Source organism: Raphanus sativus, chromosome 3 (genome assembly GCF_000801105.2).
Source record: "Raphanus sativus cultivar WK10039 chromosome 3, ASM80110v3, whole genome shotgun sequence".
Classification (NCBI taxonomy): Eukaryota; Viridiplantae; Streptophyta; class Magnoliopsida; order Brassicales; family Brassicaceae; genus Raphanus; species Raphanus sativus.
In genome coordinates, this window is record NC_079513.1 from 2,313,883 (window position 1) to 2,324,555 (window position 10,673).

The 10,673-nt window shown below is 45.9% G+C and overlaps 1 protein-coding gene and 1 pseudogene across 1 annotated transcript; one reads left to right on the top strand and one right to left on the bottom strand.

The window, feature by feature from the left end:
• LOC108847041 (putative hydrolase C777.06c) lies at positions 1-2,226 on the top strand. Its single transcript, XM_018620209.2, has 9 exons — positions 1-321; positions 500-641; positions 735-862; positions 937-1,078; positions 1,400-1,505; positions 1,595-1,665; positions 1,747-1,782; positions 1,851-1,960; positions 2,040-2,226. The coding sequence occupies exons 1-9, from the start codon at positions 155-157 to the stop codon at positions 2,095-2,097; spliced, it is 960 nt and encodes a 319-aa protein (XP_018475711.1). The 5' UTR covers positions 1-154; the 3' UTR covers positions 2,098-2,226.
• Position 2,227: 1 nt separating this feature from the next.
• On the bottom strand, positions 2,228-3,016 carry LOC130509799 (uncharacterized; annotated as a pseudogene).
• Between the last annotated feature and the right edge of the window lie 7,657 nt (positions 3,017-10,673).

Consider the following 10,673-nt stretch of genomic DNA (forward strand, 5'->3'; position numbering starts at 1 on the left):
AACCATGATCGATCACAAATTCTCAACTAATATAATAAACAAACATGAGCGATCACAAATTCTCAACTAATACAATAAACAAACATGCAGCCGTTGGCTTTTAAAGTCATCTTTTTGCTAGACTGAACGTAATTGGAAGATCAAAGTCTCGAGCATGGAGAAGAATGAACGTGATGATGATCGAACGGCACTTATCTTTCTCGGAACAGGCTGCTCCGCCGCAATTCCCCATTTTCGATGCTTACTCCAGCCGTCAGATCCTCCTTGCCATGTCTGTTCTCAGTCCCTCACTTTACTGCCTCACCTCAACCCTAATTACAGGTATATTTTGTCTCATTCCAACATCAGTTTCTGAATGGGTTATTTGGTCTTTTATCTGTCTGGATAGTGAAACGTTGAATCTTGTTCTTGTACTAAACTATTAAATCTTCTTGTCCCGTAAAGACTCTGCTGATCTTCTTTGGTCCGTTCTTGAATCTTGATAATCTGACTTTGGCAGATGCAATACATCTCTCTTGATCGATTATTGCTGCGAGGAGGAAGATGGTAGACATTATTACATGATTATTGATGTTGGGAAGAGTTTTAGAGAGCAAGTCCTTCGTTGGTTTACCTTCTATAAGATTCCTCGAATTGATTCCGTTAAGCCCTTTTTATATGCTATCTTCTTGAGTTCTTACTTGTTTTTTGTCTGATATGGAATCTAAACTTTTACTGCTAATGATATTGTGTAGATCATTCTAACTCATGAACACGCAGACGCAATTCATGGCCTAGATGATATTCGATCTCTTCAACCTCGTGGTTCAGCCATTGACACCAATCCACTTCCCGTCTTTCTATCTCAATTTACAATGGATAGGTAAAACTTTTGGCCTTCTTTACCGTCATTAGTAAGTGTGCTCTAATGAGGCTTTAAAAGGCATCTGTGTACAGCATTTCTACGAGGTTTCCTTATTTGGTTGAAAAGAAGGTTAAAGAAGTACCTAGACGGGTTTCACAGCTTGACTGGAGAATCATCGAAGAGAATTGTGACAAACCATTCACTACCTCTGGCTTATCTTTCACGCCTCTTCCAGTTAAACTTTTTCTATCTTCTGAGTAAATAAAAACAGTGATTTTTTCATTAGCACTTTTTGAGGGATATAAAACAATTTAATCCAGCTGTTATTGAAAAATAACACAATTTAATCCATTTTTTTTAATAAGAAATTTAACTAAAAGAATACAATTTGAGTCTGTATTTATGTAGATTGTCTTTTAAATTTTGGGGATTATAGTTCACTTTCCTATGTCCATCAGTCCATGACCGGCTAAACTTCTTCCAATCTTTTGAGTAAATAAAAAGAGTGATTCTTCCATGAGAACTTAATCCCTTGGACTCTATGTTTTGCTTTAGGTGATGCATGGAGAGGATTACGTTGCTTTAGGTTTCCTCTTCGGCAACAAAAGTAAAGTGGCTTATATATCAGATGTATCACGCATCCCACCGAGTACTGAGCATGGTAAGATGTAATAATGTTCTATAAATCATTTGAAATCACAAGTTAACATTGTATATGTTTGATGATCTTTTAAATCTTTAAATACGTAGCTCTTTCTAAAGCTGGGACTGGACAGCTAGATCTTCTTATCCTGGATGCAAATGTACCATCTATGGATATGGTATAATTAATAACTTTTATTTCCACCTTTTGTTCATGAAAACTCTTTGTTGCTGACTATCTCTTTGATATTTATTAATAGAGAGGACGACAACCTACACATCTCTGTTTGCCTGAGGTTTGTTTCAATGTCTTTCTTCATTTATCGAATAATGTTCTCACTTTTCTGAGCCTCATCTTGTTTAGACTCTTGAGATCATAAAGAGGCTCTGTCCAAAGAGAGCGCTTTTAACGGGTATGCAACACTATTTTGATCACCATGGATACAATGAGATACTCGCGGAATGGTCTCTAAGGTACGCATTGAATACAGTGTTGTATCATCTTGGTAAATCCACTTTGCTGAAAACTAATGGACTATGTTCAATATTCTAGGGAAGGAATCCATGTACAGCTTGCTCACGACGGTCTAAGGCTACCAATAAACCTCTGAGAAGATTGCCTAATCCAAAGTTAAGAAAGTGAGACTAGTATCAGGATCCTTGTTACCATTTCTAGTGACAAATTGTTGTATGATTTTAGATTTGAAGTTTGACATAGAAATAAAATCTCTGTTTTTATCTTTACTTTTTCTTGGAATGGTTGAAATTCATTAGACAAAGCCCTTGAAACAACTTCTCTAAATCTGAAATCTCATTATCAAGATTAACTTCATCTTCTCATGCAGATCAGTTAGTCTCTGCGACCCAACATTCACTTTTTCTACAGAATCTCTAAGCTTGTCTCATCGACCCATTTCCTTCTTGAACATCTTTGTATCTCTTCTTCAGAGAATGGTATCAATAAATAGACTTCTAAGATTCTCCACTCCGTTCAACTCATGAGCTTTCCTCGAAAGCTCAATAGCCATTATCTCTTTTCTCCTTGCCTAAACTTGAATACATCATTTAAAGACTCTTCCTTGCAGGCTTGCAGCCATGCTAGCGCTTAGCTCTTTTCTCAGCTTATGAACATCATCTGAATCGTTCTTGTTCGGATCATGACACGGTTTCAGCTCTGTGTTGCATCTTTTAATCTAAGCTCTTTTACACCTGATGATGATGATTGTTGTTGAGATTTTTGGATTCGAGTCTTTAAATCGTCGAGAATTGTCATCATCGTGATAACTCTTTGTGTCTTCCATTCATCGCGGGGCTTTTAGGTTGCTTCATTGTGATCTTGAACGAGCTTTAGCAGCAGCTTCACGTTCGTAGAGATTCCTAGCAAGAACACGTTTAATATTTTTTTATTTTTTTTGTAACTTAACACGTTTAATATTTCTTGCAAAGCAATTCAAAAGTTTGTTTTCTTGACCTACACGGGAAAGGAAAAACGAACGATTGATTTACCTGCGCTAAACCAGAATCTTGATGAGATTAATGTTTGTTTTTGGTGATGGAATAGATCCAGAACCAGACGTAAGTCACGTAACTAGTTCCGCGCGACGAGAATTTCGAAGCCGGCTCAATGTTTTCTGTTAAGAAACGCCGACGTACTGGACATAATCAATGAGACAAGATTTGATAAACAAGGTAAATGTTGAACAGGAAGTTTTGACAATAACAACAGATTATTGTTGTTTGTCTGTATGGCGTAATTAGTGGACTATCATTTTGTCTTTTTCAACTAAACTTATTTATTTTAGTCTGTTGGGCTAAGTTTGAAGTAGCTTAGAGAGCAAGCTATTTATTTCCTATAGAATAGGAAATTATCTATTTGTGTGATTCCTAATGAGTTTAGGAAATTGTGAGTGAGTTATATATAATGAGATGCATATGATGTTGCATAGTTTATGAGTTTGAGAGATTGTGTGAGAGATTATGAATTGTGAGATTGAGAGTGCTTTTGAGTTATTTTTCTCAAGAGAGATTAATAAGAGAGTTATTCTTATTAAGTTTGATTGTGATTTATATATTGTGATTCTATATTTGGTATCAGAGCTACAGATTCAATACTGGATTTTATTAGATTTTCTTGTTCAAAAATCTAAATTTGAACTTGAGAAAATATCACGGCGAATTGTAGTGGTTATGACGGTGAATGTATTCAAGTTCGACTCACCCGAGCCTTAAAGGGATAAAGAGATGATGACGAGAAGTCAGGTTGCGTTTCAAAGAAGAAGAAGAAGAAGAAGAAGAAGAAGAAGAAGAAAAGACGTATGTTTGTGGTGATGGCGATTAAACACGGTGTACAGTTAACTGCGCTTGAGAGAATGGCTGAAGAATTCAAGAAACTGACAGGAGGGATACTGCTCCCTAGGAACAGAGATTACTTGGTTCTCTACCGAGGAAATAAATTTTTGTCACGAGAAGTGTTAGAACCGAGTTCGGTCGAAACTAGTAAAGAGAAGACGAAGAACTCGTCTGTGGGTTTAACAAAGACGTTTTATAGATGAGGATAACAGGACCAGGTTACAGTGGGAGTGTAAAGAGAAAGACAAGACGGAGCGCGAAGAGCTACCTGGGAAACAGTACAAGATAACGGATAGAGATGAGAGAAAACCCTAGATCTAGCCGTCTTGTGAGTGTGTAAAAGTGTCCATCCCCTCTTCGTCCTCCTTCTCTCCCCTTTTATAGGACTCTGTAGTTCGCCCTACTAAGAGCGTCGTTCGTGGGCTTTAGTCGGTCGTCTGGGCCCCTTTGTCGTTGGGCCTAAGAGGTCGTCCGATCGCTTCTACTCGTCCAAGTCGACGACCAGGAGCACTTAACGGACTGGTGTTCATTTACTCGCTGAGCTTCTTACGTCGTAATGGGCCGGATCCTGCTATTTGGTGGGCCTTGTAGGAAGGTACAAATCCGTCCCCCTACAGTAAGTCCCCCCCGGTCCATTGACAAGCAGGATCTCTTTGTCAATGGATTGCAAGTATATCAGGTTCGGTAAATAGAGGATCCGTACCGCGGAAGTTCCCTGTTTGTTGGATGAGGTTCGGTTCGCGGTATGTTGTTGATCTCGTTGACTCGCACCTTCGTTCTTTGTGCCGAGTGGCGAGATCTACGCGATTTTTTGAGAGGAGCTCCTTGAGAACGATTCTGCTCGCCAAAGGCAGGAGGCGTCTCCCGAGAGCGATTCTGCTCGCCAAAGGTAGGAGGCGTCTCCCGAGAGCGATTCTGCTCGCCAAAGGCAGGAAGCGTCTCCCGAGAGTGATTCTGCTCGCCAAAGACAGGAAGCGTCTCTGGGAGCGTTTCTGCTCGCCAAAGCGGACTTTCTTCGGAGGCGTTTTTGGTCGCCAAAGCGGACTTTCTTTCAGGAGTTGCGGGCTCACTCGCTGAAGGAGGAATGGTCGAAGCGCGCTTACCTTTAACGACCGGGTCTTCGAAAGATGCGTTAGAGCTCGCCAAACTGGCGAACCAGCGTTCGATGTTCTTCGAAGGCTTTCAATCAAAGCGGCTTTGATCAGCTGCGGCGGCGTGATCCGTTGGGTTTAGTGACAGGTTCTTCCGGAGTCGTTGTTGCTCGCCAAAGTAGGATAGAAGAGCAGATCGTTGGTCGTCTGGCTTCCCCCAAAGGTACGGTTTGATTGACTGATTCCGGTTTGGCTTGATTGATCCGGTTCTGTTTAACTGAACCGGTTTTGTTTAATTGAACCGGTTTGTGCCTGTCCGGTTCCCGATCGGTTTGGCGAGAAGTGGGAAAGGCGCGGCTGAAGTCTCTGGGCTTCTAGGCCCACCTAGGCGTCTCTAGGCCTCTTTAGGTGTAATTATTACTCTTCGAGAAGCGTGACCTTGTTTTTGCTATAAATAGGTATATTCCTGCTGTGGCCTCCATCTTCTCTGCATTCCTCAGGTAGCTTTTCTCTCCCTTCTCTCTAGATTTACTTTCTCTCTCTAAGTCCGCCGTAGGGTATTTCTCTTTTGATTCTTCATCGAGAATCATGCCTCCCAAGGGCCGACTATCTCGTGAGGAGAAAGGGAAAGCCGTCGCGTCTGGCGGCAGTCCCGATGGTGGTGTGACGGCGAGCGGTAGCCCTTTGGACGAGTTCAGCTTGCTTCATCGCGACGCGATGAGGGACACCGACAATATGACTTTAGCTCAAAGGTTCCTGGTCGCCGACGCGCATCGATTGTTTCGCGAAGAGGGAAGCCATCCCGTCGTCATTCGGGAAAATGCGAACCCAGATCGAGAAGAAGCGAGCGTAGATCGGGAAGGTCCCGTCGATGAGGGGCCGAGTGAACCGCGTCCTCGGAAGAGGAAGAGGCTTGTCCAGTCGCGGCTCGTTCGGAATTGGCGTCCCGAGTTGCAAGATTGTAGGCCGTGGTGTTACCACGATGGGGGGTTGGTTGAGGAGCTTCCTGCGCTGCCTCCTGAAGCGCTTCGCGATCCGTATGCCAAGGGGCAAGACTGGGATAAGATAGTCGGGACGTGCTCTACTCACAGCAGCGTCAGGAAAGTGCTGCAAGAAAGCGGGGGAGCTGGAGTGACTTACATTATCCCTTCGAGCCAGCAGAGACCATGGTCTCCTCCTGTCGGTTATCACTGCCTCTTCGAATCGTACTTTCAAGAAGACACGAAGTTGTGGTTCCCGGTCCCGCGGCTGGTGACTTCCTATGCGTTTCGTCGCGACATTGCTATGTGCCAACTTGTGAATGGATCATACCGGATCGCCGTTGCACTGATGGTGATCGCTGCTGAGGTTAATCTCTCGCTTAGTGTGCGGGCGTTTGAAGAATTGACCACAGTGAGAGTTCTGCGACCTGGGTTGTTCTCTTTGAGGATGCGTCCTAGTTACAATATCCTGACGGGTCATCCAAACAAGACGAAGCGTTGGCGACGCTCTTACTTTTATGTTCAATCGGATGAATTCGCTTTTGCAGAGCCACCGAAGGAGGATTTTCGTGTGCTCTGGAATCGTAGACTTGGTAGATAGCGATCTGCCTCGCTGAGGTCTTTGATTTACTCGCCTTTCTGATCTTGTGTTTCCCTTTTTTTTTGTTTTGCAGTCAGTCATCCCAACACTATCGCGTACCCTGAGAACTTTTTCGAGGACGCACAGGTTCTTGCAACGCTGAGTCACCGACGTTGGCCTGATCTTAGTCGTGATTGGGTTCGTCGCTTCCAAGATCGAGTATTAAGAGGTAGTTTCTCCTTTCCCAGCTAGCCTAAGTTAAATACAATTTTAATGCTCTTCTCTTTTCCTGTAGAGGCTCGTTGGTTGTCTGACCTGGTTCCGATCGTCGTTCCAAAGAAAAGACGTCTTTCGTTATTCACAAGGAAGCAACAAGGACTTCTCAACAAAGCCAGGAAGATGAACGGTGTGGCGGATTTGAGCGCTCTCCTGAAAGGCAAGCTGGAGCTCTTGGCGGCGGGACAGAACGTCGCGTCTGGAGAAATCCCTTCGGATGCGCAGCCAACTGATCCTCCCGAAGGGACCTCCGATCCTGTGGTGGCGACGGAGCCTTCGAAGAAGAAGAAAGGGAAGAAATCGGGGAAGAAGAGATCCCGTAGCGAAGTCTCTGGGAATGAGGCTGGCAAGTCGGCCGAGTCCTTGAACAGAGCCTCCGATGTTCCTTCTGACTGCATGGTCCGTGAGGAATCTCTGAGAAAAAAGAAGAAGGAGGCGAGACCTAACGCCGAAAGTCCTCCTCGCGATGTTGAAGGGACTGATACGACCTTGATTAACACCGCAGCGTCTCCTCCGATCGATCGTCAGGAGGAGGCGGGGGAGAAGTCTGTAGAGGACAATGCTGTTGCCGAGGTTCCGGAGTCGTCGAAAGAGACTTCCTCGAAGAAAAAGAAGAAGACTATCGCTGGAAAACAACCTGGAGTCTCGATGAGCGCCCCGTCTGCAGGCGATTCGGGGAGGGACCCTTCATTCAGGAGGGTTACGCCGGATTTCCGTGATCGAGTAAGTTTTTCGTATGACGAGAAGACTCCTCTCATCTTTAATCCTCCAAAGTGTGCTGAGCTGACGAGTCAGATCAAGGGGCCCCCATCCAGTTTCCCGCCGGTTGATGAGCTCGCATTTAAGGAGCTCTACGCTGAGGCTGCGTGCGCCACCAAGAGGGTAATGAGGCTTTTCCTCCCTTTTCGTTAGTTTGCTATCGCCTTAATTTTTTTTTTATCGCGTTGTTTTAAGTATGGATTCATTCGTTGGTGCAGAGCGAGGCGAGCATGAACGTGCTTGTTGGGGCGTATGAGTTCGAGCTGAGACGCACAGTTGTTCAACTGGCTGCGGCCGAGAAGCTTGCCAGGATGCGCGACCTTGCGGTAGATCGCGTGAGGGGGGAACTCAAAGAGGCCAAAGACAAAGCCCTTGAAGAGAAGGAAATCCTTCGCGGGCAATTTGAGAAGCTGGAGGAAATGCTGAAGTCCTCTCAGTCCGCGAGGAAGAAGTTGAGAGAGGAGAACAAGGCCTTGAAAGAGAGAGTGGCTTTTCTGGAGGAGGAAAGCACTGCGGAGGGTAAGAGGCTCCGAGACTCCAGAGTTTATGAGGTGACTCAGGAGAGGATCAGGGTCTTGAACGCTATGATAGCCAAAGCCAACACTCGCTTCAATAACATACGAGACCGCGAGTCCCGCCGCGTTGAGTTCGACACTGCGCGGAACCTCTATGGGCAGGCGATGGGGACAAAGAACTGCATCGAGATGATTTTGAACAGCGGCGCACAACTCACGCAGGCGCACGTCGATATGTTCGCCGAGCAGGAGAAGCTGTATTCTGATGCAGTTACTCGACTCGCAGTGGGACCCATTCCGGAGGCGGATCTCTCGCTTTCTCCTTTGGTCCTTCCATCTCAGTACGTTGATGAAGGTGCTCTAGCGTCGCTGGATTTGTTTGGATCGAATATGAGTGTGATTGACGCGGAAACTGCAGCTTGCCTCCAACGCTCTGATCATGAGGCTGTCCTCCCAGTGGCGACCACTGAGCCGTCGACCAAGGTCTCCGATGGTGCTGGCTTGGAGGGTGACCCTCCACTCGAGATTTCTGACGGGTCGTCAAGCGAGGAGGAAGGCGAGATAGGCGATTCACCTTCTCCACTCCTTGTCAATCAAGGGGAGAAGTTCGGAGAAACGACGAAGGTTACAGAGGTTGCTGAGAGTGAGGTCGTCACTTGTCCTGAATCTTCCAAGGCAAAGGAGACGACTACTGTGGATGCACGTTCCGAGGACCGCGAACCTTAGTTTCCCTTGTGTGTTGTATTTCTATTTACTTTTCCCATTTAGGGACTTTGTTGTTGTAACGTATCTTGAACCCTCTTGACTCGGATGTTGTTTGCTTGTTTTTCTTCGGAACTAATCGCGGAGCTTTGGCTGCCGTTTTCCCGGTTTGAAACTTAGACTTCTTTTCTTGAGTAAGGGTAATTTAGAGACTATTCGATTCCAGTCCTTGTTTCTTTAGTCAAGAAGTGATTGTGCTCGCCAAAGGCAGGAAGCGTCTTCTCTGGAAACGATCCTGCTCGCCAAAGGCAAGAGACTTCTGTGGACGCGTTTCTGTTCGCTGAAGGAAGAGAGCTCCTCTGGAGATGATTCTGCTCGCTAAAGGAAGGGAGCTTCTAGGGGCGATTTTGCTCGCTAAAGGAAGGGACCTTCTCTGGGAGTATTTCTGCTCGCCAAAGCAGACCTTCTCCTGGGGCTAATCTACTCGCCAAAGGCAAGAAACTTCTCCGGACGCGTTTTTGTTCGCTGAAGGAAGAGAGCTTCTCTGGAGACGATTCTGCTCGCTAAATGAAGGGAGCTTCTAGGGGCGATTCTGCTCGCCAAAGACAGGAAGCTTCTCTGGGAGCATTTCTGCTCGCCAAAGCAGACCTTCTCCTGGGGCTAATCTGCTCGCCAAAGGCGGGAAACTTCTCCGAGAGTGATTTTTTTTTTGTTATAGCTGAACCGGTAAAGGTTGCCTACGTACCTCCGAGGAGGATCAAGCCATTCGTAGTTCGTAGGAGTCGAGTAAGAGTGACGCGGAGGGTGCACTTACTCGACTCTCTTTTTTTTTTTTTTTTTTTTTTTTTTTTTTTTTTTTTTTACATAGTCGTGTAAGAGTGGCCCGGAAGGCGCACTTACTTAACTATGTGGTTGTTGAAGTGTGAAATTATGGAGAGTATCGCTTTAGATGCATGGAATTCCAGGCTCGCGGAACTGCTTCACCGGTTGACGTTTCCAGGCGATAGACTCCAGGTTTGATCACTTGTGTGATTTTGTATGGCCCCTCCCAGTTAGTTCCAAGCTTGCCAGCCTTCCACTCCTTAGTGTTCTCGAAGACCTTGCGAAGAACGAGATCGCCTTGTTCAAGAGGGCGCGACTTGACCTTCTTGTTATAGTAGCTCTCGATTTGATGTTGGTAATTCTGGATTCGGAGCAGGGCTTGATCGCGGTGTTCTTCGATTGCGTCAAGCGCGTCGAGGAGCATACTTTGATTGAGCGCAAGGTGCTGAGGCATTCGTGATCTTCGGAGACTGGTTACATTAACTTCGGCGGGAGCCATCGCTTCAACGCCGTAGGCCATGGAGAATGGGGTGCACTTAGTCGCGGAGCGAGGCGTGGTGCGGTGAGACCAAAGGACACCGTCTAGCTCGTCGGCCCAGCAGCCTTTTTTCAAGTCTAGTCGTTTCTTTAAGCCGTCGATGATCGTACGGTTGGACGACTCTGCCTGGCCGTTACTTTGTGGGTATCGCGGCGTTGCAGTGTTCAAACGGATTCTCCATTTGTCGCAGAAATCGCGAAACTGATGCGAGATAAACTGTGATCCGTTATCTGTCACGATCTCGTAAGGAAGACCGTGACGACAAATGATATTGCGCCAGACGAACTTCTGAACTTCCTTGTCGGTGATGTTGGCGAAGGCTTCCGCTTCGATCCATTTGGTGAAGTAATCAGTCAGGACAAGGACGAAACGCTTTCCTCGTGAATTCGGCATGGGCCCGATGATGTCCATTGCCCAACGCATGAACGGATATGGTGCCGTAAGAGTGCGCAACTGCTCGGTGGGGCAGTGGATCGTGGGCGCGTGTCTTTGGCATTTATCACAGCGTTTGGCGTAGGATTCGCAGTCTGTGTTTAGCGTAGGCCAGTAGAAGCCTTGACTTCGGACTTTAAGTG

Coding starts and splice junctions, on each gene's coding strand:
- LOC108847041 (XM_018620209.2), top strand. CDS start 155: ATGGAGAAGAATGAACGTGATGATGATCGAACGGCACTTATCTTTCTC. Junction 1,666..1,746: donor ATGTACCATCTATGGATATG/GTATAATTAATA, acceptor ATTTATTAATAG/AGAGGACGACAACCTACACA. Junction 1,783..1,850: donor CACATCTCTGTTTGCCTGAG/GTTTGTTTCAAT, acceptor CATCTTGTTTAG/ACTCTTGAGATCATAAAGAG.